The 27,952-nt window shown below is 46.2% G+C and overlaps 1 protein-coding gene across 1 annotated transcript in view; it reads right to left on the bottom strand.

Annotated features, from left to right (window-relative positions):
- CHRNB1 (cholinergic receptor nicotinic beta 1 subunit) overlaps positions 1-27,952 on the bottom strand; it is a 75,117-nt gene that overhangs the window by 14,337 nt on the left and 32,828 nt on the right. The window contains exons 4-10 of the mRNA XM_086946149.1: positions 25,994-26,103; positions 16,473-16,581; positions 15,233-15,380; positions 13,715-13,906; positions 7,982-8,205; positions 6,623-6,804; positions 165-312 (exon numbers count right to left, since the gene is read on the bottom strand). Of these exons, the coding sequence (XP_086802275.1) occupies positions 165-312; positions 6,623-6,804; positions 7,982-8,205; positions 13,715-13,906; positions 15,233-15,380; positions 16,473-16,581; positions 25,994-26,103 (1,113 nt within the window). The remainder of the gene's footprint in view (positions 1-164; positions 313-6,622; positions 6,805-7,981; positions 8,206-13,714; positions 13,907-15,232; positions 15,381-16,472; positions 16,582-25,993; positions 26,104-27,952) is intronic.

The following is a 27,952-nucleotide window of genomic DNA, read 5'->3' as shown; positions in this document are numbered from 1 at the left end:
ACAGGTTGGCACTTATGACTGTACATACTTTTCCTCTCAACCTAATCTCTCTCCTGTCTTCAGTTTTTGTGCATCAGGGCACATTTCAAGACTTTATTCTCCATCCCACCTCCCACCCATGTTTCCCCCGTGCCATTGCCAACTCCTCTCCCCACTGAACTCACAGCATCGTAGTCCTCCTGTCCCTGCAGCTGCTCGGCCACGTATGTAATCGCAGTGAGTGCAGACTTCAGTTCTGGTGGTAGGACCAGGCAGTGGCTCGGACCATCGATGAACTTTCGCATATCGGAGGAGAATGGATCGTTATGATACCTGCGGGGAAAGGAGGAGAAATGCGAATTAGTGTTAGATCAAGAATTAATGGAGACCGAGCCACCTCTATGCAACTGGCTATGCAGGTCCAGACCCGCGAAGTCAAAATGATCAGAGTAACCATGACAACCAGTCAACAGTGGAACAGAAAGGGTGATAAGTCAACCACCGGGAGCAACTTTTCACTCAGAAAACTTGGTTATAAGCTTCAGTACTGTTTGCCTGAGAACATTCACTGCAAAATAACACAAGACATTAGTAGGCTGATGTAAACCGAGATGCCACCACAGTCTTCATCCATTTCAGAGTGTTCACTACTTTATATCTTTATAATTTTTTTAAGTCATTGTTTTCTAGTACTTCAAAGTCTTTCTTGGGCTTGAATTTGATTGGCCTCTGGCATCCCCACCCTGAAACCCTTCTTTTAATGGAATCCTGGATGTGGCCTGCTGCTAGGCTGGGCCTTCTGACTTTTAACAACCTGCATATGAACCCACACGAATGTGACAAAACACACATATTGACAAAAAAAGTATTTTCGTTATTGGTGTCAACAGTCCCCAGGCTATAGCGACTGATTTGAGGGGCTTCAGTAGAATCATGTTATTCCTATAGGTGTATTAACAGTCAGTCAAGTCATCTTTATTTCGGTCAAAGACCTTAGAAGATGCAGAAATACATGAAACACTCAATAAAAAGCATCATGGCAAGAATAAATAACTCCATTAATTAGAAAAAAAGACACAGATTACATTTCATACAGACTAAAAAGGAAGTTAAAAAGATAACTAGTTGATCAATCCTCTGCATTTGCCCATTTTTTAAAATTTAGTAAAACATTTTGGAGGGACTGCTGCAATTTGTTACTTTGCCACCTTTTTCTATAATGTGTTTTGAAGCCGAACAAATTATCTTTCTTAATTATCAGTTTCAAGATGGGTGTCTTCCATCTTGGAAAGGTAACAGAAGAGTTAAAAAAAAAAACATTGGCAAAGCCTTTTAGGTCTTGGCTCTAAAAGGCCAATCCTTTTTTCAATTGTATATATGTGTATGCATTAACATACATGTGCAGCATGACTGCAGACTTGGAGGGGTTGTCTTTTGAGGGGTAACTGTAAGATTTGGAAAATTCCAATCTTAATAACCAGGAGGTAGCAACCCAGTGAACTGGTGTGATTACACCCAACTGGGAAGGACAAGTAAACCTCTATGTTAAAAGGACCCTCACTCACCACTAGTTGGTGACATGCTTCATCATTGGGTCCCCGCTGGGGTGGCCGAATGCCCCCCCAGCGTGCAACAACGCCTGATTTACAGCGGAGCGGGTTGGTGGTGAGTGTAACAGTGGTATAACTCAAAAAATGTGCAGAATAAGTGAGTGCAGAATTAAAAAATACACGGTTGAAACCCAAACAAAATATTTAATGTGGGCCAACCTGTATTGAGGTTAAAAACGTGGAAGGCGGACAAAACTAGGTTCTGGATTAGGAGACCTGTGTCCTTAATTAAGATATAAGGTCAACATGTTTCTGCTGTGAAAATGCAGGATCGCACAGCATTCGTCAGGACCACAGACAAATTGCACTCCGGTGGTATGTACGTGCTAAGGTACACCCTCCCGTGAGGCACTTAGTGTGAAAAATGAAATAAATGTAGTGAAATTACTCACGGATATTGCCCGTGCAGGCACACTGTAGTTCACAGCAGCCAAAGTTACAGATAGAAGGAAGGAAATTCACTTCCTGGGTCAGGACGGCGTGGGAACTGTTCACGCAGTGTAAAATTTTATCACTCGCGACTCCCCGCCCAAGACCTACACTTCAGGACTGCCGTCCGCCCGGCACAGGCAATATCCGCTGTAAATCAGGCATTGTAGCACGCTGGGGGGGCATTCGGCCACCCCAGCGGGGACCCAATGATGAAGCATGTCACCAACTAGTGGTGAGTGAGGGTCCTTTTAACATAGAGGTGTACTTGTCCTTCCCAGTTGGGTGTAATCACACCAGTTCACTGGGTTGCTACCTCCTGGTTATTAAGATTGGAATTTTTCAAATCTTACAGTTACCTTAATCGGGTAGGGGCCTCTGCAAAATCTGACACACTTATATTTCGTTTTTGTTACACGTATTTTACGTTTCACTGAGTCACTCCTTAGTTGTTGAAGATAATTTTCATGTTTATCCTGCCTTTGGTGGGTGGTTTCCATCCCTGGTGACTGGCCCTGTTACATGTATTATTGCTCTTCCGTCTATTTGATTACTTTTCGCTGCACTTCTTTTTCTGTTTCCTTGGGAAGGCTCTCCTTTCAGTGGGTTTTAGCCTTTTCTTGTATTAAAATGTTGGCACAAGCTACATGTATCTAACATCCGTCCTCCATTGGATATTATTCAGCGTGACTGCTGCTTCGCTTTATTGTTAGAATTAGCCGACCGCAATTTATATTTAAGTACAGCGGTCACGTTCCTTTTATTTTGTCATCTGTTAGCCATTAGTTAGCTGTATTCTTGTGCTGCTAGTAAAATAAATATGCTTGTAAGAAACTGCTATTTTTGAGTGATTATCAACATTACACTACTGCCTAAGGGCTGAGGGGGGCAGGTTGCGTCCCCATGAGGGAGGACTGGCAATTCTCAGCATCTGCGGCCTCACTGCCTTCCAGCACCAGAGGCTTCGTACAAACTTTGACAAGCTTGCCATGGGGGGGAATCTCAGTTTATCAAAAGTTGCACCTACTTACTCCCTTCTTCCAGACACACATCTGTTAGCACTATACACAAAATATCTCTGACTATGGACACCTCACTAGAACAAGGAAGGAATCTTGCATTAACAATTGAGGCTTAAGAAGCACACAGCCTACCGTCTTCTTCCTAGAGCTGCACGTGGCGATGCGAGAGGAGAGAGGTGAGAGGAGAGAGGTGCGTAACAGTGTACTGGTTATATGGTGTTAAGTACCGGGAGCCTAACGTATGCCCACTACATATGGTTTTGAAAGATAACATTCCCTTGCGTTTGTTATGTCACCTTTTTAGATTGCCTGCTTAAGCCTTCTACAGAAGCAGAAAATGGTGACATGGATCGCTAATTGTCATCATTTGTCGTCATGAAGTTCACTGATGTTTGAAAGTGTACAATTTAACGTTTGAAACTGAGGGAAAAAGCTGCGCATACCCGTGCAACTGATGACCGTCGTCCAAAACAGAAATCACCATTATGAGGTCACTGACATGGAAGAGGGACTCCAGGTGCAAGACATCAAACTTAGAAGACAGACTGCTCCAGGACCGTCTACTTGCTTAGGCGGTTGCTTTCCCAACCCATTATGGCTACTTGCCCTCTTTGCTCTTTTATTGTACCTCATGTTTCTTCCAACCAGCCCAGAATGACAGGGCATGACTGGCCTGTGGTGATTGGCCAAGGTGATGACTGCATTAACTAGTGGAACATAATGAGCTAAAGTATACATGGTCTGTGACTGTTAGTTCAGAGGAAAGTGAAAGGCTGGCATTGAATCAGAAAAGTAAAAGGGAAACTGCGTCTTGAGGTCAAGCCTAGTCAGCGCGCATGCGCTGTGCGAGACATGCATCTGTATACATTTATATTTGCCATGTTGTAAAAACGAAACTTTGAATGCTTCCCCTCACTCGCGTCTTCCATGTGTAGTGGAGTGGAGAAGTGTGGCTCAATGGTTAGAGCGGCAGACCCTGATGCAGAGGCCTAGCCCGGGACCAGGGTTCCATTCCCTGCCTCGGCGGGTCTTGGGCTCAAAAATTCCACGGACCTGATAATTCTCGCCTCGGCGCCTATTCCAATCATGGAGTCCCAATCTGCAACTGTGGGCAATAGCTTGCTTAATCTCCACAACGATAAGGATGCCTGGCATCCACCTTGGGGGTGCCCAGGAGTGGACGCCTCACAGGGAAAGCCAGGATTTAATTAAAAATGTAAACAGCTGTTGCTTCAATCTTCTACTTGAGGCATTACCCCGTGGGCTGTTTTTTTGCTAATTCATCTACTCGATTGGTGCCTTGTGCTCTTCAGTCAACCTTCTTTTGGAATTGTTGACGTTTCCTCTTCCTACAGTCTGCTGTGCTCTGGTCCTGCAGCTTGTGCGGACAGCACAACGTATAGAAAGTTATGCCCAAGTCTGCACCGCCGTTCAGTCGTGTGTTATATCTATTCTATTTTGCAACATAAGATTTGCAAAGCTCTTCAATCCCTGGCGGCACAGCACCCGGGATAATATGCTGCATGGCTAAACACCTATAAGGTCCCAAAGGCGAGACCTATTGGCTATGCCAATGATTGTTTAAAGATGCAGCTTTTGTCCACGTAGGGGCATCTTTGCAAGCTTGCATGGACAGCCGGAGATGTTGGCTTGTGCTGGAGTAATGATGTTCTCCATAATAAGTGTCTGTCTGGCTGAGAACATGCTGGTCTAGGCCAATTTAAATGGGTAATAGTTTTAAGGTCTTTTCGTATTCTGCCATTAGGTCTGCCTGAGTCCCTTGGTAGAGGCTTTGCAGATATTGATCCTGTTTGAATGTTGATTGGGCACTGTCACAAAGATCCGTCTCACAGATTGGAGGGGTGGTCAGCCTTACAGGCAATGGGGGGATCGAGTAACTAGAACACGGGAAACATCCATTACAACACAGGTACAACTGGTCAATACAATGCAAGTTCCATTACAACGCATGTAATTACAACGCATATCCCTCACAGACCAGTACCCGGCGGTGTTAGAATAGTAGTTTTCGTGGTAATGGAACATGCATTGTAATGGCTTGCGTTGTGATGGCATGGGTCGGAGGTCGCGTTGTAAAAAATGTGTTGTAAAGGTATGCATTGTAATAGTTTGCGTTGTAACGTCATACATTCTTCTATCCCTCAAGACAACCTTCAACCTTCATTAGGAATTGCATCTTCCACTGCCTACAAGAGGGTGAGTAGTGAGTGCTTCGGATGTTGCCTTAATCCTCTCTACATTAGCAAATCTTTGTACCAAGTACTAAAGTGATTCGACAGCACACACTGACCTTTCTTCAGGGGGGTTACGTTTTTAGGGGTCGCTCTTAAGCTTGATCCTGTATGTACCACCTTATTACAATAAATCTGTTCAGCTTATTGTATGTAACGGTTTCCACCACGGCTTTGTGTTGTATGACTGTGTTCTTGATATGCTAGAAACAAACTCACCTTTATAAATCACACAATAAACATACTCACCAACCTACTGACTCGCCTTCGTACTCACCCTTCTCACCCACGTGCTCCCTCATTCTACCTCTTGGTAGGTGGTAAGGAGTGGTGCCCTCACTTTTAATAATGAGTAACACTTAGTACCACTCTCTGGTACAGCAGGGGATGGGTTTTGCCTCTCAAAGGTGGGGCGCTTCTTATAGTCGATAATGTGTTGGGTAGGTGGAGCTCTGCTCATTAATATTCATAAATGTGATCGGTATGCCGCTATGATCTTTGCCTCATAGTGCTCAGCTATCGCAAGCTCTGCTCCTAAATATACTCTGCACCAATACTCCACGTGCAGTTGAGATTTGTACAAGGTGAAGTTGGCAGAACTTTTTCATCGAGTTTTAATGTCGAGTGAAAGTTTATTACGCATAAAGGCAACAGGTACATTTTGGTGAACTGACATCTATGCTCACATTCCAGATCTTCTAGCCCCAAAAGTGCCACCCTGCCAAAGTCCTGCAGCACCTTTTAAGAACTCTCTGGTTTTTGTCAACAGAGAAGTGACTAGGTCATTTTTAGGAAAAACCCAGAGCATTAAAGAAGCCTGGATGACACCTCTGCAAGGGAAAGGATGGTAATGAAGGGAGTGCAATGCCAAGTATGCCTCTTCCTCCCTCATGGACCTGTAGTGAGCATCTGCTAGTGTCTCAGTGGTAAGGAGCTTTCTGATTGGCGTGCGAGAGGTACCATCTGTTGATTTACTTTGTTTATATGAGATGTTTTCTATGAACTCTAATTTCAATTGAGCATTGATGGAGCAGTGTTAAACAGTTTCCTTTAATGTGAAGGGTGAGTTTGTGGCTTGGATTACAGCCTTTCTTCTCATCAAAATATTCCAGTGAAAAAGAAAGGAATAGAAAAAATAAAGACCAACAGTCGTATAAGCTTTGGAAGTCACAGAGAGGTCTTCTTCAGATGGCATTTTACAAAGTCTTTAAGGGGTAACATTCTCAAAGAAAACATATCACCAATCAGCCCCCCTGCTCTGTTGATCAGTTTGTTGAATGCCACATGAAGAAAGTCATCTGTTTTGTTTGCATGTTCACTTCTCGCTCACCTGTTGAGTTTGGGAAAGATGAAGTCGGAGCACGGTTTGCGAATGAAGTATTCGTCGTTGGCCCTGTTGACTTTGACAGCATTCTCACGCTTGCCCAGCAGTGGGGACGGGGCGATCTTCAGGGGAGGCTCGGGTTTGGGCCTCTGCAGATGGAGGTAGCGAGGGAGGAGGTGGATGAAGATCTAGGAGTAGAGAAATAAGGCGGTGAGAGGCAATATTCATCATTGGGCACTGGCAACAAATAGGTGCCCAAGGCACTCGGCTCATAAGTGCTGGAAAGCTTACGTAAAGTGGTCTCAAATATTAATCCAAAATGCTGCAACACAGACAGACAAAAACTACTATACGAGGAGAGTTCCATATTTTGTGACTCTGTATAGAATGGTAAATGTTTTTTTTGTGAGCGCGGTGGCAAAGAGAAGGGCGGGAAAGGTGAGTAGGAGGGTGAGAGAATGTAAAATTTGCGGTTTATTAAGGCCAGTTAGTGACCAGTGTATCAAGTACACAGAGTCAGACAACACAGCCGTGTTCAAAACATCAACATACTATTAAGCAGTCGGAGATAAAAGGAGCCTGTAAACGTTGTCTGTGTTAGAGAGGAGGAGCATTCTGACACATTTGTGAACTGAGTTCTAGCAATCATTATTTTTAATGTTATTTAATATTTAGTTTTTAAAGCGCATAGTGGCTTTAAAGGGTACTCTGGTGCTACCAGGAGCAGAAAAAGAAGAGATGATCAGGCAAGGAGCTGAATATATATCTGAAATTGCCTCCCAGCATGGTCATTTAGATCTTGGTGGGCCCAAGCTGCCACCGGTGGCTAGCCTGTCCTATTCGGAGTACAATGTTGATTCAGCAGGTTTTATTCAACATACCAGTTCTTGCCACTTTGGCGGGACCTGTGTTGATGAAAATAAAGTGAAAGCTGACTTATTTTGCAGGGCTGCAAAAGCAACTGATGAGCACTTTTAACTTTCAGAAGATGAGTTCATAGCATGGGGAATTTTCTTCACACAATAAAATAAAAATTATGAAAAATAATGAAATAAAAAAATGTGATGGGAGTTTTCTTTTAGTGCATGGGGCATTTTTGCTTTTTTATTGTTTAGTGCTACAATGGAGTACATGGCCAGCACATACATAAAAAATCAGACGCTTTGTTGGAAGGCCCAAACATCTGCCATTTTTTTCAAGTGCCCCATTACCCCTCCCTCTAAATGACCCCCAAAATGTAAACAATGCAATACAGCCCCACACACAGTCACGGCCTCACAGACACACATAGACACAGCAATAATGGACAACCCACTACTGACACACTCTGGACATTGTCTCATCATCAGATGAAGGGTTACATACCCGGCGTACCCACAGTGGCATGGCATGTGTGTTCGGTGAGCGGTGGTGGAGGTTGAGCACCACCACACTCAGGATGACTGAAAATGTGACGAGGATCATGGTGAACATCAGGTAGTTGACGATGATCGGCACGGCCAGGGAGGTCTCGGGCACCTTGTCTGCCAGCAGTAGCAGGAACACAGTGAGGGTCAGCAGGGCAAAGATGGACAGAGTCATCTTTTCACCTAAGGAAGAAGAGCAAGATGTGTTGAGCACAAACTTCAAAGCCCTCTGCTATGTCTAATGTATAAAGAACACAAGAGGGGGGAGTAAGAAGTAAGTTGGGTAGGACCACTCAACTTCCAAACATAAACATAATCAATCAGAAGGGAGTGGTGCCACCTTTCCTATCTTGAAAATCCTCAGTAATATTTGAAAGGACTTTCACCCACTGGAGTTTCCTCTAGTTAGTAGCATGCTTCATCATCGAGACCACATCCTGTGCACCTAGAGTGCTCGGATGTGCTTCAAGCTCCAAAAAGAGGGAGCACTTCTAAGGATAATTTACAGTCCTGAAGAAAGCCACAACACCCGGTAGGGGCTAAGATGGCTGAAACATGTCGACCATGATTATTTGAATGACTGGGGTGGCATCACATACATTTTTAACCTTACCTTGGTATGAGTTCTCAATTAAAGCATCTTTCCCTTTGGGTAATAGAGGAGGTTTTAAAAAGTATCCCAGATCCGGAAAAGTATATAATCCTTAGAAGTGCCCCCACGTTTTGTAGGTTGAGCACACTAGGTGCTTTAGATCTGGACTTGATGATGAAGCATGCCACTAGAGGAAACTCCGGTGGGTGAGAGTTCTTTTAAATATTTTGAAGGATTTTCAGGATAGGAAAGGAGTCATGGGGGCACCATTAGCCTCTGATTAGTTCTATTTCTAATGCCCAGCCGGGTCTGGTGGCTCAGTGGACTAATGCGTCTACTGCAGGGACCTGTGTTTGACCTCATGGTCACAGGTTAAAATCACGGCGGGTTCACTCAGCCTTTCATCCATCTGAGGTCAATAAAATGAGTACCATTGAGTTGGGTAACAACAAACATCTATTATTCAGCACCAAGATACACGTAGTGGTGAACGTGCGCTTTACAAATACACATGTTATGTTATTACTGTTTCTTTCTTTTACTGAGCTTCTCCTTGTTTTCAGCCCTTGTCTATGTCTCTCGCCAATATTCCCCTTTGCTTTAAACCCATCTGTTCTTCCTGTTTTCAACGTTTTCCAGTTTCATCTCTTTGTTATCACCACATCTCCATTTCTCTGCTTTCTTTCTATTGTTTCTAAGTATTCTCTCTTTGTTTCTGAAACTGTCAATTTGTCATGTTTGTTTTGATCAATACCTCCTATTCCTCATGTCTGTTTCCTACCCTTCTCTGTTTATCTTTGTGGTCTTTTCCTTGTTTACCACCTTGCATATTTCTCGTGTTTACTTTTCACCTTTCTAATTTCTACTTTGTATTTCCAACCTCCTTCTATCTATTCTTCTTTCTTTTAAGCGTTTTTCCATTTCTCCTTTTTTGTACCACTATCTTGGTTGTCTCTCATTCACAATCTCCACTTTGAGTACGGCACCAACTATTAGTGGAACTGGAAACTACTTCTCAAGTTATTTAATTAGAGTGCTGCGTGCTTGAACCAGGCATGTATGTCATATGTAGACATGGCCAGTTTCCCAACATGGGTGCACTCCCTTGCCCCATCCCTGTTACCCACCTATAAGGAGTGAATAAGAACCTGCTTCTCTATCACTGTCTTAGGGAGGACAACTGAACCATTTTTCTCTCAAAAGTATTTGTATTTCTCATTGCCTATTATTTATTTCCTCCCTGAATTGTGTAGCTATGTGCATCCTGCCAGTTGTCGTTAGCAGAAGCTGACGCATATACACTGTCTCGGTGTGCTTTGAGTCAGTTCAGTGCAAGATGAGCGATAAGCATCTGACCACTGCAATGCTGACTGTACAGCTAGTATCCTGCTGTGATGGGTATGGCTTAAGCAGGGTCTCCAACCTTTACTGCAATAGGAGCTAGTTATTTTCACTGAAACTCATCGAGAGCTACTAATATTATTAGTGTTGTAATACTGGCCCCATCAAACAGGTTTACATTAGTGGCCACCATATACAAGTTTACTACCAGTAGGATTACTACCAGGTATATCCTCAGTACATCAAGTTGCCTGCAGAATTGCAAAAAAGGCTTTGTCAATTTGCAATGCCTCTACATGGGTAATACATAACAGCCATAGCTGCAATGCCTCTGGCACCAAAGTAGTAACATTTGTAAAAACGTTTCTCCAATGCTACATGATACATCACACAAATTTAAATTTCATCTTTAAATATATTTTAGAAGTCAGTCATTTTTCTCCATATACCATCATTTGAGTAGTGATCACGGTTTGTGGTATTTTTTTAACATTCCCATCAATATTCATCCATATTTATGTATTGGCCCTTTTATCTTTACTTGTCCATATTTATTTAGTGTTTTGCATAAAATGAAGTTGTAAAACTGTACATTTCCATATTTTTTTAACTGACTGACGTGCACTCATACTTTAATGTCTGTCGTGTTTTAGGTATTTAAGCTGCCAAAAATTACATTAAATATGTCCACTGGTAAATATTAGCATTATACCACAAATGTATGTTGACATATGCCATTATTTAAAGACATTTCGTCCTGTTTTTTCATTTCCCATGCTGGTTAGCGGTTCAGCTTTTGGGCTATAATTCATGAAAGACAGCAGGGAAGTTCACTTAAAGAAGCACCATTTTCTGTATTTATCCGCCTTAAAAAATAAATGCAGACAGAAAACATATTGTTTTCTGACTGTATTTATCTGTAAAAATCTGTAAAAATGGAAAACAGAGAGCCTTACTTATGAGTTCTGGAAAAATACACATTTTCAACTTAAATATACACTCTCAATTTTGATATAGGCGTATTATTTCAGCAAAGCAAAAGCTTCTAATTTAGTAGACTGGGCTGCACACTGGAGAGCTACTTACAGGTAGCTGGAGAGATACTTGTTGGCGAAGCCTGGCTTAAGTTATGTGTGGGTTTCATTGAGCCATTCCATACTCTACCCAGGCACCTCTAGATATTTGATAATTGTCGATGACTATCTATCTAGATGGGTGGAGGTAAAAGGAGTCACAGAACCTTACACCCAGACTGCCAATAGATTTTTTTAGGGTAGGTTTGATTGTGATGGTGTGCCTAATAATATTCTAACTGATAAAGGTGTTCATTTCACCTCAGTGACAATGAAGGGATTGGCTGTATTGAACTGAGCCTGTTGGAGGCTGAGCAGTCTACACACAAGGTCATTTGAGCCTGGACACCCCTTGCACAGACAGCTCTTATAGGCTTATCAAAAAACTGGGAGAAAAAGAAAACACTGAAATCTGGAGTTCCTTCATGATGGATATCACAACACCAGCTAGGAGTCCCAGCTGCCTCCCCTGAACCAACTCCCTAGTACCTTCTTAACTGGACACCAACACTCTTGACTTTGCAATCTAATCTATGGCGCCCAAAAGCCACCACAATGACTTGGGGGAGATACCTGTACATTTTGGGGGCTTTCGGTGACTTTACTTTTTAGAATAGTTGTGTGTGGTTCTTGACCACCCGAGCTCAAACCCACTGGGTTGCCTCTACATGAACCCAAGGTTGTCAAGAAAACTAGGCCCAGAAGCAGACTTTCCATAGCAAACCTAGTACATGTCAGCATTTTGTCTTGTGTCTTTGATCTATTTACTGTGATCGATTAACAGTTCATAAACACATACAATAGACCCAAGAGTAAACAGAGATGCCCAAAAGTTCATCCAGAAGATACCACTGGACATAACCTTCCCTCTATTGAGGCTGTTTGCTCTTAGCTCATAAGTTACATAGTTGTGTTTGGAGGTAGCATCTTGGCTCCAAGAGGTTTTAGTACCCTCTGCTCTGTTTTACAATTACAATGAGTAGTTTCGAAAATATAGGTCAGACAGAAAATTGGGTTTATTGCATATAATCACTTACATCACAAAGTTTCTAATTTCAAAACGCTAAATCTTCTCTTGGAGTACACATTTACTGCTCGCTTTTGCTGCCTTTGGAGAGTTAAGTGAAAACAAGGACTAGCTAAGCTAATCAGATGGAGTACTACTATCTAAGGTGTTTACTAAAAGCACCCACTGCTTAGCTACCAGTAACTGCCCCAGAACCCAGACCAAGTTTTCCACACACTTTTTGCTTCGGATTCATTTCTACTGCTCGTTTTATTTAGATTACTCCTTTGCACTTCATTGTTTCACACTGTTCACAATTTACCTTCTTTGTCTCCAACATTATCAATCCACTTACTTTGTTTCCAACACCGCCCCATTACTCCTCTTTTTTTTAACTCTCTGTATTTCACCTGCATGCCCAGCCCTTCCGTTTGATCTTTTTTCCCAAGCACCCACCCCCTAATAATTCCACCCCTACATTCTTTGCCCCACACTCATTTTGTTTCTCTTTTCCTTTCACAAGCTTTGCCTCATTCCTATGTCCTTTCTCTTTTTGTTTCTCTCCTTCCTGTAATCTGTCCTCTGGTTCTTTTTAGTCAGCTCTTTTCTATCCCCTTCCCGGTATCTTCTGTTCTTGTTTTCCTACAACCCTTCAGTACATCTGTTGCTATTTAACATCTACTCTTTCTATCATTCCATTTTTCCTGTCTGCATTTTTCGTTTTTCTTTTTTTTAAACATTTTGCCTCCCAGTCCCAGGTTTCTTTATCCATTCCTGTTCTCTAGCGCCAATCTGCTTCCTTCCTCATCCACCCCTAATTATGTTAATCTCCAAATTCACTGGAATCCTGAAACTATGTATTACTCTTCTGAAAGCTGCTCTCCATGATAGAGACAAGTAACAAGCAGCAGCTACTGCGACCAGATCACCTCTACATTGATCTCACTTTAAGGGACTCGCGATTGAAGCGAAGTGTACGTCTCTATTCCACGTCACCTTGTTACTGCTGCCGCAAACTTTAATCTCTGTTCTCCTTCACCCTCTCAAAATCACTGAAACTCTTCTCTTGCTTTCAGAATAAACACAGTACCATCAGTGAATGATTCTCTTAGTACGTTCCAAAAAACTTGAGGTCCCTCCCATATGCGAACGACAAGAATCCCTCGACCACTACCTTCAAATCTGAATTATTTCTCTAGTCTGTACCTCACTCTCCCTTCACTTCTACAACCCTTTGCTCAGCTACGTCTGTGCACACTCCGCCTCCTCTGCCTCCTACCTTCTCTTGCTACTTTAGTTAATACACTTCTTAGTTCTTCCTCTTGGTATTTACTGTATATACCTTCTTCCCTTTTTAGCCTTCAGGCCTGTTATTAGTTTTACCTGAACCCCATTGTTATACATAATGTATATAATTCTTTACCCTTCATCCTCCTGATGTTTTCTTATTCTCTATTACCCTTGTACTGTTGTTTTCCGTCTCTTTGTAAAGGGATCTGACACCATCTTGGTTTTGTACATCATGTACAACACTACATAAACAATTACCCAAACAAGTAAAACAAATGAACCTTGGTCTTGTTGTCCCTTCTTTCCCTCCTGCCACCTTGTTTGGATATGATCCACTATCCTTAGCTTTTCCCTTTTCTCCTTCAGAGCCCACGTCCATGGGCTCCTTACCTGCGTCAGGTGGGAGGTAGAAGACGAAGATTGCCAGGATTGTGATCAGGATGCAGGGGATGATGATGTTGATGATGTAGAAGAGGGGTTTGCGCCGGATCACCAGGTAGAAGCTGATATCCTCGTACAGAGGATCCCCGGACAGCATGTTCTTGCACGCAGCCTTGTGGCGAATTTCCCACTGACCGTTCTCTGATGGCAAAATGTCCAGATCAGAATTGTTTTACTACATAGGTAGAAATATATCCATTTGTTGTTACCATAACATGTTGCACCTAACTGCAACTTAAAAGTGATATTGCCTGCAACAGATTATGTTGATTGTATACAATATATAAAAAATGTTAATAAAAACAATAAAAAAATAAAATAAAAAAAAGGGATATTAGTTATCTAAAAATTGACAATGTGGATATATTGAGATTGGAAATCTCACAAGTACATTTTGTGCCTTAACAACTTAGGGCCTGAGTTAGGGGCTCAGTAAGATGGCGGGCGATTGCCACCCCCGGGCCGGCAGTAGCCATCGCAGGCCCGGCGGACCGATCCACCCACCATCCATGCTTGATTGACCCCCCCCTGCCATATTAGTATGGCTGGGGGTCTGCGGCAGACGGAATGACCTTCTGCCACTTTTCCGCCGGTCGACTCATCGACCGGGCGGAAAAGGGGCATAATATGGTGGCGGGATGCGACCGTCAGTGTGGCGGGCGCATCCTAATTTGAATGGCGGGAGTGCCGCATCATCGGCGGTCGGTCCTGTGCTCTGATGCGGTGGCGGGTGTACATAGTCCACCCGCCTTCGTAATAGGCCCCTATCATGTATCAAGGAATGGTCACACATTGAGCCCCTCATGCCTTTGGGTACCATTCTCCCTCATGGACTGCCTGGACTGCCTAGCTAACAACATCTGTATAGCGCCAACTACCTTAAAGACTGCTTGGCACTGAGCTTCCTCAACTAAACCTCGACGGGAACATGTGATCTAAAGCTTCAGTAGCGGATGATAGTGGATAATCCAGAAACAGAGGCAGAGTTCGAACATTTGGCTCAATTAAATTAATGATGAGAATTAATTAACAGGAAAAAGTAGTCATAAAGGAGTTTCATCAACAGTTTGCAAAGCAACAGTTCGGATAAATAGAAGAAGTATAAGAAACACGCTTGTGGTATCAAATATTGGAACTGCATTCAATTTTAATAGTAACTATTTCTGTATATTGAACTCAACTTAGGCATGAAAGAAGGAATTGTTAGTCAGAACTTGCTTTTCACTTCAGGAGTCTTTTGTAAATGTGGATGATTAGGGCATGTCACTGTTGGTTTTTCTCATACGTGTATCTTGTCATATGTTTAAATCGTGTATCACTCCCTGCTCAGCCTGACGATCCATGATTCTGGTCAACGTTTCCGTGTTCTACCCTTCTTCCACCCCTTCACTGTTTTCCAGCCCCACTTGCCCTACCTTCATGCACCCTTCTGCACCGGCGCCTGCACGACTGCTGCTGAGGTCTCACCTACAAAGGTGTTTTCAGAAATGACCACCTCCTTCACCTCCCGGCCTTTCTCATCTACTGCCAGCTCCAGCGTCATCTCCGTCGTGTCATAGGTGTATGAGCGGAATATCATGCTGCAATTCTGCCAGTCGAAGGGGAAGTATGTGACCTGCAAGACCAAGAGACAAGAGACCAGAGCCTTAGATTAAAATTTACTGTTTATTCATGTCAAATATTACAGATCCCTTCATGCAAGACCAATGGACAATGCCAGTTGTAGACCGAACTACAAGCAGTATCCTACATTGTTGTGGATACGCAACTATCAGATCGGTAGAAAGCCGGGGATCACCACTCAATCCAATCAAACTAACTCAGTTTAGTGTCAACATTACAACCATTCATCCATCTAGGCTAACAAACGCCTGTACATGGAATAAAATTAACTTTCCATATTACGGGCTACAATGTACCTATCCGTTCAGGGAAGCAAACACCAGTCAATACAGACGTACAAACATCTAGCCATGCAAGCCAGATAATAGTTCTTGCTACATAAAAGGGAATGGCTTGCACTGAAAGTCAAGAGTGCCTTCCGTGCTTCCGCATGAGATCCATGCAGGAAGGCTAATGCTTTGTGATGTTGACTAACAAATACCTCTCCAAGCAAGACAACCAACATGCAGGCATGCAGGTCCATACAAACACCAGTCCATGCAGTTGTACCAACATCTACACTTGCAAGGCAGATAATAGTTATTGCTGCAGAAAATGGAATTGCTCACACTGAAAGCCAGTGACACCGTCCACGTAGACCCCAGAGCAGATCCATGAAGGAAAGCTAATGCCTTGTGGTGTTGACCAACACATAAGTCTCCATGCAAGACAACCAACATGTCAAGCAGCACAGCAAATGCATCTCGCAGCCAGACTAAATCTCTACCACATGCCCACGTGCAATCATACAACCAGCCCAACTAATGCAAAGCCAAGCAGGCTTGTGGGGTCAAACTGTTCGGTTCCAAGCCTGAGGGCCTTTGCAACAAGAAGCATTAGTCCTCAGTGCAAAGCCCAGGATGGATGTCTGGAAACCGACCGACATCTGATGCCCGGAGGAAGGCTTGTCAATGAGAGGAACTTTCTCCTTTGACCACTTCTGGCTGCAAGACCTGTGTAACTTGAGCTCTACCTTTGCAACCTCAGCCTGTAGCATTTGCATCATGTGATTAGGTGAGCAGTTATCAGAGAAGAAAGACTGTACCTGGATACTGCAGCTGCTGCGATACAGCGCAGGCGGGGACCAGCTAACCTCGCCATCATGAGACACCAGAACATCCACCGGCAGGGCGATGTCAAAGTTCCCGTCATTGCTGCAAAGGAAAACGAGATGCGATGAAATAATGGGAGGAAGAGTGATGGGAAGACGTACCACATGTGAAGAATGGGAGGAAGAGGTAGGAAAAGCAAGAGACGAAGGTAACCAGAAGAGAATAACTATAAACACAATTTAAAAAAGATACTGTTAGAGGTCAGCGCTAAGGGAAGGGAGAACAGAGGCAATATGTGTGAAGGAATAAAAAGGAATGAAAACTAACATGGAGGCAACAGAGAAGGAAACAGGATAGAGGGACAGCACAACAAAGAAGAGTTTGAACGAGAAAAAAGGAAGAGAGTCAAGAGCATTAAATGGATTGATAAAGTGATTTAGCTGAAACCATAGGTAGAATAAAAGATGAGGAGGACTAAGGAAGAAAGGAATTGGAGAAAAACATAAACGGGAAGTCAAGAAAGAAAGGGAACAGCAGATAGGAAAATATGAAGAATAAAAAAAAGAACAAAAAAGATGCACGTGAGAAACATTGCCACTTGCACCATTTCAACAGGAACCACATCATCTAGCTGTGTGATATTGTTTCCTTTGTTGCACTCCGTGGAATGTAGTCAGGGTTCCCTTATCTTAAATTAAAATTACAGACTAAATCACTGGGAAGGCCAGAAGGCCTGGCCTGAATGTACCAGTGCTTGTAGATAAAGACATTCAGAAATGCTGTTTCCGAGCACTGCGTGCACAAATGGTGTTTATCACATTAAACCTGTTCTATTGGATGCAGGGAAAAAATGACCAAAAATGAATTGCTTTCAAGGAATAATGAGATGGGGAGATAAAAAAACCTGAAGGTGACTATGTAATGTGATTACACGTTTCAGAAATAGTCTATTACGCATTCAAATGAAAGCACATAGTAGGCGCACCGGCGCACCAACTAGCCAATACCATGAGTCGAGAGAGTAGTCCCCCCTAAGCAGAGCCAGAGTCCACTCTAACATCAAGCCCACCCAAACAATAAATTGTGAAGGAAATCCCAGGACGGGAACATTTGCCTTCTTGTGACCTGCAGTGAGTGGTTACCCTACAAGAAACAGGAGGTAAAGATAGAAAAGTGAAAGGAAAGCGTGAAATAGAAAAAGCAGAACAGGTAATGTATAATTTGCGTTTTTACTATTACATGAATACACACAAATGAAATATTTGTTGAAAACCTAATGTTAAAAATACATAAAGTTTCTTAAAAATCATCACAAAACCCACAGTAGGCAAATTCTCTGAGAAAGGAAGAGAAAGAAGCACTGACATAGCCAATTGATCTTGCATTTAAAAGGCAAGTGCCCACCGATTGGCCTTGCCAATGCTTAGTTGCACTGTTGCTCGAGGTTACATTTAATTTTTTGTTTTACCTTTCCTCTGGTCTATTGGAATAATAAATAAAAAATGGCTACTGGCACAATGCAAATCATGTGTATGCATGTGCACACTCGTCTGTCATTTTAGAATTACCACCATTTCAAGATGGCCGACAGTTGTACACATGCTTGGGGATGCATAGGCATGCTTGCATCGTGATTCGCTAGTGGTTACTCCAGCTTTTTTACTGTATCATTGCCATGTCAGAACAGTGCACTTACATTTTTTTTAAAGTGTGCAGAGCCATCAAAAATTGAAGAGAGAACCTGATAGAATTTAGTAACAGTTAGGCCCTCTAAAATCAAATCAAAAAATGTTTACAGAATAGCATGGAACAGGACGAGGGAAGCACCAATAGGAAGCAGAGGAGCAGGCAAGAATTGAAACACATTGAGAGAGTGCAGAAGTTGGCGTACGTCGAAATAAAACAAAAGAAAGAACAATGTAAAAAAGCAAGGCATTAAAGGCAATGTGTGTGTGGTGTACTTTTTCGGCCTGAAGCCTACCAGACAGTGCAGCTGTCTGGTTTGCTAACGACATCTTGGGGACATTAGGAAAGCTTCCCTCTGCATTCATTCCACCCAATGCTTACCATTGGCTCTGTTGTTTGTAACTCACATTTACTTGTTGACTTTATTTGTTTAGGATGTCCAGCTCGAGTTCGTCCCTTGTGAAAAGCATTCCCTATTTACTGTAACCTTCCAAGCGCTTCCTTTATGTAAACAGATCTTTAAATCTTATTATCTTGCCACATTTGCTGTGCATTCCAAAACAGAGGTCAAATGTCAGGCTCTGTCTTCCGAGGGAGTTTGTATTTATTTTTCTTTCTCTTACTTCAAAGTGAGAGGATTTATTTGTCAATCTTGCTGTGAAAGGTTTTTTTTCTAACCTTGCTTTGTTCTTCGAGGGAAAGACTGATAAGATTCTGGATGACATCAGGATGCCTTCAGGTCTAGTTGCCCATCTGCAGTTACCTCACTCTCAGAAAATAATATAATTTGGGAGTCTCTCTCTCTCTCTCACCCCTCATGTAACCCTCCCGTGCCAATTAACATATGTGACAATTCAAGACATAGGTTAGATTATGTTGAATCCATCTCCGATGATAGCTTGCTCTCCTTAGCCAGATCCACCTCTTCTGGCTCCCCTCTAGACCCTTTGCCGCACAGAATCTGGAAAAGTTTGGCGGAAGAGTCCTTCTCACTGCTACGGCAGGTTTGCAATCAATCGTTGGCCTCCACTATAGTACCTCAGACTTGAGAAAAAAAAAAACATTGTCTCTTCCATTTTGAAAAAACCCTCCCTGGACCCGTCAGTCGTCTCTAATTTTACACCAATATCATTACCGCCTTTCCCCATAAAACGTCTAGAATGCTAATTCAGTAAAAAAACTCTCCCGCTGTCTAGAACAACACACCTTATAAGAACAGGAGCAGTTTAGATTTAGACTTGGGCATGGGACTGAGTCAGCCCTACTGGATGTTAGTCGATCGCGGCCAGTCAGCAATACTGATCCTTCTTGAATTATCTGCCACTTTCGACACGTAAACCATAACATCCTATTAAACGGACTAGACCTGGCCGGTGTAGGAGGAACCGTACTGGAATGGATGCGTTCCTATTTAACAGGCTGTCGGTCTTCCCTCTATCAGATCTGCTTTTAGGGAAGTGGAACATGGAGTTCGTCAAGGGTCTGCCGTTAGTCCAATTTTGTTCAATTTGTATTTGAGGCCACTTGTGACCCTCATTAAATTCCATACCCTTAGACCAATTAACTATGCAGATGATACCTAGTTGAACCTGCCACTAGATAGTGACCAGCAGAGTGTAGTTAATGCCTTCCATAATTGTGTGAAGGACATCGCCATTTGGTTGAACACTAACACTAAACAATTCAACGGAGACAAACAGAGTTCCTCTGCTGCTCAGCAAATAAAGTCCCATTGAATCTTCCCACAAACCTTTGGCCTCTACCAGTAAAGGACGAGCCTAAGCCCTCTGGCTCGGTCCGCAATCTGTGGCACCTAGGAGGAGAGAATTTCAATAGTCAAGCCTACTCAAGATCACGCTGCAAATAATCAAGGTTTTGGCATGGGGCGGCTACATGGGAAGCAGTTTTTGCAGGCCTCGGAGAAGCAAAAAACATGTCCCGGCTACCTTTGTACTATGATCTTCATGGACAGTTTGTTATCACAGAAGACTCCCAGATTATTTAATAAATAGACTATATAGAGTTCAAGCCGCTGTGGCCAAACGGGCTTTGAAGCAGTCTAGAAGATCGTCCGCATCAGACGCTATTAAAGAGCTGCACCGGCTGCCAGTCAAGCAGAGAATATCTTTTACACCCTTGTGCTTTGTTTTCGAAGCTCTTGAGGGCGTCAGACCAATCCCTCTGCAGAACTCTTTTCAAAGATATTCTCAGAGGAGATGTCTGAGATCCTAATTGGCTAATCTAATCTGTGCTCCCAAATTCAAGAAAATCAGTCAAAGAGGGTGGGCTTTCGCAGTGAGAGCAGCTCTACTCTGGAATCAGCTTCCTGCCTCCCTTAGACTTTCAGTGGACATTCCGCATTTCAGAAATGTCCCGAAAATCTGTCTCTTTCCTCAGTCATTTTCATGCTCTTTTTGTTGGTGGTGCAGCTGTAATCAGCCCCCCAGGTACCTCAGACTACTGGTGCCTTGACCCTGTTCTGGGCCGGTCGCTCCACGCACTGCGCACACTCCCCGTGAATGAGGCCAAGCGCCCCCCGCTCTAGCTGAGTTCCTGGGCCTCTTATTCTGTATTCTGCCCCTGCATTTTGTTGTCTGTATTTCGTAATTTGTTCTCTGCCTCTGCATTTTGTATTTTGTTTCCCTGCCTCTGTGTCTTAACTTCCTGCGCTTGTTTTCCCCCGGTTTGCGCCGCTTCTGTGCCCTGCCCCTGCCGCGTTTCCCGCCCTTCTCCCCACTCCCCGCCGCTGCTCCCCTGCGGCCCCGCCCCTTTTCTTTTTGTATCCCTTCCCATTCGCCGCCCCGCTCCCGCCTCACAGCTGCTCCTCCCTCCCACTTGGCCATTTATGGCGGAGTGCACGCAGTGGTGAGCAGTGACCCTTGACCCTGTTCTGGGCCGGTCGCTCCACGCACTGCGCACACTCCCGGTGAGTGAGGCCAAGCACCCCCCACTCTGCCGAGTTCGCCGCTGCCCTGCAGCTGAGTTCATGGGCCTCTTATTCTGTATTCTGCCCCTGCATTTTGTTGTCTGTATTTCGTAATTTGTTCTCTGCCTCTGCATTTTGTATTTTGTTTCCCTGCCTCTGTGTCTTAACTTCCTGCGCTTGTTTTCCCCCTGTTTGCGCCGCTTCTGTGCCCTGCCCCTGCCGCGTTTCCCGCCCTTCTCCCCACTCCCCGCCGCTGCTCCCCTGCGGCCCCGCCCCTTTTCTTTTTGTATCCCTTCCCATTCGCCGCCCCGCTCCCGCCTCACAGCTGCTCCTCCCTCCCACTTGGCCATTTATGGCGGAGTGCACGCAGTGGTGAGCAGTGACCCTTGACCCTGTTCTGGGCCGGTCGCTCCACGCACTGCGCACACTCCCGGTGAGTGAGGCCAAGCACCCCCCGCTCTGCCGAGTTCGCCGCTGCCCTGCAGCTGAGTTCATGGGCCTCTTATTCTGTATTCTGCCCCTGCATTTTGTTGTCTGTATTTCGTAATTTGTTCTCTGCCTCTGCATTTTGTATTTTGTTTTCCTGCCTCTGTGTCTTAACTTCCTGCGCTTGTTTTGCCCCTGTTTGCGCCGCTTCTGTGCCCTGCCCCTGCCGCGTTTCCCGCCTTTCTCCCCGCTCCCCGCCGCTGCTTCCCTGCGGCCCGCCCCTTTTCTTTTTGTATCCCTTCCCATTCGCCGCCCCGCTCCCGCCTCCCAGCTGCTCCTCCCTCCCACTTGGCCATTTATGGCGGAGTGCACGCAGTGGTGAGCAGTGACCCTTGACCCTGTTCTGGGCCGGTCGCTCCACGCACTGCGCACACTCCCCGTGAGTGAAGCCAAGCACCCCCCGCTCTGCTGAGTTCGCCGCTGCCCTGCAGCTGAGTTCCTTCGCCTCTTATTCTGTATTCTGCCCCTGCATTTTGTTGTCTGTATTTCGTAATTTGTTCTCTGCCTCTGCATTTTGTATTTTGTTTCCCTGCCTCTGTGTCTTAACTTCCTGTGCTTGTTTTCCCCCTGTTTGCGCCGCTTTTGTGCCCTGCCCCTGCCGTGTTTCCCGCCCTTCTCCCCGCTCCCCGCCGCTGCTCCCCTGCGGCCCGCCCCTTTTCTTTTTGTATCCCTTCCCATTCGCAGCCCCGCTCCCGCCTCCCAGCTGCTCCTCCCTCCCACTTCGCCATTTATGGTGGAGTGCACGTGTACATGCAGCGTTCACGCGCAGCGGGCGCGCCGATTGTGCAGCGAAGGCGCGCCACAGGCAAGCCCGTCTACGCCCGTCCACGCCTGGACCGCGCCCAGCGCCAGAACCCCTGGCCCCCGCGGATGCCATCCCATCCGCCGGACCTACGCCGCCGCCACCCTCAACACCGGCCGGATCCCCGGCTGCTACCGAGCCACCCCGAGATGCACCCACGGACCCTTCACCTGCAATTCCTGCAAATTCACCTGCATCCGGACCTGTACCGCACCCGCCAAGCCGAGCACCAGCAGCAACCACCTGAAGTGCATCCTGCTCAACACCCGCTCCGTCCACAGACACGCTGTGGAACTCTGGAACCTGCTCGACATTACATCTCCAGACGTCGCCTTCCTCACGGAAACATGGATGAACGCCTCTTCAGCGCCCGACATCGCCATCGCCATCCCGGACGGATTCAAGATCACCCGGAGGGACCGCGTCAACCAGACAGGAGGAGGGATCGCTATCGTCCACAAGAACACCATCCGCATCACGACCAACTCCGACGACACCCTCACAGCCGCCGAACATCTTCACTTCCAGATACACACCGACCCCAAGACCACCCTCAGAGGCACCCTCATCTACAGACCCCCGGGACCCCGCACACAATTCAGCGAAAACATTGCAGACTTCATCAGCCCACACGCCCTCTCCTCCGCTGACTACATCCTCCTAGGGGACCTCAACTTCCACCTGGAGAACAACAATGACAGCAACACTACCACCCTGCTGGACAACCTCGCCAACCTCGGACTCAAGCAACTGGTGAACACCCCCACCCACTACGCCGGCCACACGCTTGACCCAGTCTTCTCCTCCAGCAAGGACATCTCCTTCAGCCACTCCACCGGACTCCACTGGACAGACCACAGCTGCGTCCACTTCAGCTTCAGAAGGACCACGACCCACCACCACCCGCAACAGATTCCCCGCAGGAGCTGGAACAAAATCACCACCGACCAGCTCACCACTTCCCTGAACCATAATCCTCCTGCCAGCTCAACGGACCCCAACCAAGCAGCCAACAACCTCACACAGTGGATCACCAACTGCGCTGACGACCTCGCACCCCTGAAAAACCATCCCAGCAGGCCCGGCAACAAGAAAGCTTCCTGGTTTAACGACCATCTCATTAACTCCAAGAAGAACTGCCGCACCCTCAAGAAAGCCTGGCGCAAAGACCCGACTACAGACAACATGACTGCCCTCAAGCACGCCACCCGCAAACACCACCAGCTGATCCACACCACCAAGAAGACAGCATTCAAGGAACGACTGGACAACTACTCACATAACAGAAAGGAACTCTTCAGCATCGCAAAGAACTCTCCATCCCCAGCGCCGGAAGCAACGACATCACCCCCTCGCAAGAACTCTGCGACTCACTTGCCTCGTTCTTCCACAGCAAGATCGCCGACATACACAACAGCTTCGGCGCACAGACCACGCACCCAACCACCAAACCAACGCCCCCCACCACCATCCTCCACGCCTGGACCGCAGTCAGCACCGAAGACACCATCCACACGATGAACACCATCCACTCCGGATCACCAACTGACCCATGCCCCCATCACGTCTTCAACAAGGCCGACTCCGTCATCGCACCCCAACTCCGAGAAGTCATCAACTGCTCCTTCAACACCGCCACCTTCCCGGAGAGCTGGAAGCATGCGGAACTCAGCGCCCTCCTGAAGAAACCATCAGCAGACCCCACCGACCTAAAAAACTACCACCCCATCTCGCTCCTCCCTTTTCCTGCCAAAGTCATCGAGAAGACCGTCAACAGACAGCTTGCCGCCTTCCTCGAGACAAACGGATCCCTCGACCACTCGCAGTCCGGCTTCCGAGCCAACCACAGCACCGAGACCGCCCTCATCGCAGCCACTGACGACATCCGAGCCCTGCTCGATAACGGGGAAACAGCGGCCCTCATCCTCCTGGACCTCTCCGCAGCGTTCGACACTGTCTGCCACCGCACCCTAGTGCAGCGCCTCAGCAACATCGGAATCCAAGAGAAAGCACTAGAATGGATCATCTCGTTCCTCGCAGGAAGAACCCAGAGAGTCCGCTTCCCCCCGTTCAGATCCGAGGCCACCGAAGTCATCTGCGGCGTACCGCAAGGATCATCACTCAGCCCCACCCTCTTCAACATCTACATGAGCCCCCTCGCGGCTATCGCACGCCAACACAATCTAAACATCATCTCCTACGCCGACGACACCCAGCTGATCCTCTCCCTCACCAACGACCTAGCCACCGCCAGAACCAACCTACATGAAGGGATGAAAGACGTAGCCGAGTGGATGATGAACAGTCGCCTGAAACTGAACTCAGACAAGATGGAAGTCCTCATCCTTGGATTTAGAAGACAGAGGGCATTGCATTTGGGAGGAACACATCACTCGGCATAGGCCTGCTAATCTTAGCCCACTACTCTATCCGGTCCAGAAGGTCAAAAATCTAGGAATTTTATTCAATGAACACTTACATTTTTCACAACAGATCACTCGCATAACATCCTCTTGCTTCTACCTAATCAAGATATTAAAAAAGGTATTCCTTTTTATTCCTCTTGAGCTGCAAAAACTGGCTGTGGTAGCCTTGATGCTTTCTAGGATAGATTACGGCAATGCCCTATACTTAGGGATAAAGAAACAGCCTCAGTCTAAGCTACAATCACTACAATATGCGGCGCCTCGGCTTCTCCTGAAGGTGCCCGAGTTCTGTTCCGTTTCAAAGAAGATCCAGGAATTGCATTGGCTGCCGGTGGCTGAGAGGGTCGAATTTAAGGCTCTCTGTATGATGTATAAAGCCTTACAAGGCACGGGTCCCCTCTACCTCCAAAATACGTACGAGTGGTGCTCCTCACGGTGAGAATTGAGATCTTTTCTTTATAGATTGGTGGTCATCCCAAAAATCAAGAAGGCCAACTGGGGTGGCAGGAGTTTCTCATTATTAGCCAGTAAACTTTGGAGCTCGCTGCCTCTATCCCTAAGATCTCAACCTAGTCTTACCCTCTTTAGCGAGTCTTTAAAGGCGTGGCTCTTTGTCTCCTCTCCTAAATCAGCTCTGTGTTCCACTTTAAGCTGTTTCCTGAGGCTCCGTTAGCACCAAGACACTCCAGCATTTACAAACTAAAACAAAACCTTTAGCTACTTACTTACCGCATACATTTGGAAGGGAATACTTTGGTAACTTTGTTGGATTTTTCCACCGGTGGAACACAGTTGAGATCCTCTTCCTGAAATCAAACCTCATCGTGTTCCTAGCTTCATGTCTCTTGGAAACGGCGTCTGCCTCATCTTCTGATAGTGGGCTAAAGAACGGTAATGGATGAAACCCAGATCTGTTGACAGGGTGTGAGTGTTTGATTGGTTCAGTTGCTCCGTCCATCACCACCCCCTTTTGTACCACATCATCTTCTGATAGCGGCATACTGTCTCACTGGATTGAGTTAAGAGAACAGAGGTGCCCTAGCTATATATTCTCTGGCTGGTTTCAAAGACAACAGCTTTCTAGTAGGCCACACCTACTGTGACTAATTAGCCCCATATGCATTAGACAGATGTTCATCCGTACTTCAGCCACTGTTTAAAGCACTACGGCACAAGGCCATGACTTACTTGTTCATTAAGACGATGTCCGGCAGCCAGACCTTGTCCGAGGGCACGCGCAGGGTCTCCATGTCGTCATAATCCGATGGCTTCCAGCTCAGCCGGTAATCTCTCCAGTTCTGGCAGCAGGTGGCAGAGGGCGCAGCCAATGGTAAGGAGGAGGAGAGCATGCAACAAAGAAGGAAAGAGCAGGAGACATCAATAGCAAACATGCAGAGTTAGGGGTGGATGTAGGCGTCATCAGTGGTTAGTAGCAACAAAGAGCTGGACATCAGTGTATCTGAGTGAATGACAATGACCCCCAGCAGCACGTGCTTTCATTCAGCTGCTGTGACACGTACATGCTGTAGACTAGAGTCCTGTGGGAAGTTTGAGGATCATAGAACTGATTTTCCTCAATGTTCTGTATGTAGAGAGGAGGAACCTGTGGCTACCAATGCCAAGGCTGAGAGAATAAAACATAGCGATAGAGCGTACACTTATAATGTGATGTATGAATGGGACTGCATGTGGGTGGAAGAAGCAGCTACACAGAGCAGCCTCACTGGTGAGAACTGACAGTGATGTCCGGAAAAACTCAGAATCAATTGTCTCTTCCTGGTGCATTCTGATTGAGTGCAGACCTGGTGATGTGTGTCACTGGGTGTCCCTCATGCTGGGGATTCCTCAGCAGTCCTTGACGCTGAGACAGACATGGAGAGTACTGCTGATCTTCAGTGCTGCCTGCCTTATGAAGAAGTGGGGGGGGGGAGGGTGTTAGTCATGGGACAAGAAGACTTTGCTTTTGAAGGGATGTCATGGGTCAATTTGCTGTGCTGCTTGGCGACACTCTATGTGACATATAACAGGATCTAGAAGGCAGACGCTGATCAGTTTTGTTTGCTACTTAGTGTTGACGTTTTTCGCAGAGGCCAGCCCCCATCGGGGGGATCAGAGGCCGGCGCCATAATGGCAGCCGAGTCCCCCCAACACCTACAACCTGGACTGGTTTCGGCGCGAAAATCGCGCTGGGAGGAACGCCCCCCCCCCGGTAGCCACGGCAGTGCCTACCCCCCCAGCCAATGGGCCCCTGCAACATCCGAATGGCCCAATGGGGGGTGGGGGGGGTAGTGCGCGAAACACGGCCACCGTCGTTGGGGGGGGAGTATAAAAGCTGGCTGCCCCAGGACGACTCCTATCTTATTAGCGGGGGAAGCAGCATGAGGAGAAGAATAGTTGACCCATCAACCCACACCTAAAAGGCAGCCAAAGTCGCAGGGCTGTTGGAAGGGGCAGGGCGAGAAACAACGGGGACAATGGTTGGCACAGAAGCACACCGGAGGTCGGTGTGCTGAGACAGGACCACTTGCCTTAGGATGCCTCACGGCTGGGCGAGGGGACCGAAGGACAGCGGGTAGGACCGTTCACCTTACGATGCCTCAAGGCTGGGTGAGTCGGACTACCAAGAGGGGTAGCAAACGGAGACGGCGCTCGCAGCTCAGCCCCCGGCGGTTGGCAGGGCACAACACGAGTCCAACCGGTAGTGAGTTGGGCCTAACTCCGGTACAACGCTACACCACCCCTCCTTCAAGCGGATATCAAAGCAAACCCAGCCAAAAATCACCTGTCAGGAAAATATTATTTTAATAATAAAGGTGGTACTGAGTACCCAGAATTGATATGTAACCCTAATAAAAACTGCGGCCAACAAATGACCACCACAAGAAACGTGTATGCGTGTATGTTGGCTTATTTGCAAAATAAGGGGCAGGGATCAGAGGGGACACAAAGGGGTGAGAGTGGGGCAAGTGCGGGAGTTAATGTGACTCGTGAACAATTGTGGGATTGTGGAAATAGGGACTGTCAACGCCTCCGAGGAGGGCGGATGAGACTGAAATAAAAATGATGGAGGTTTGCAGAGTGTGTCGCTGTGCTGCTGTGTCCTGTGAGAGGAAGGCAGGTTAGATAGTGGAGGGGACGGGGATTGTC

This window comes from Lissotriton vulgaris, chromosome 12, assembly GCF_964263255.1.
Source record: "Lissotriton vulgaris chromosome 12, aLisVul1.2, whole genome shotgun sequence".
Classification (NCBI taxonomy): Eukaryota; Metazoa; Chordata; class Amphibia; order Caudata; family Salamandridae; genus Lissotriton; species Lissotriton vulgaris.
The sequence above is the reverse complement of the archived record's forward strand: the minus strand, read 5'-3'. Positions and strand labels throughout refer to the sequence as shown.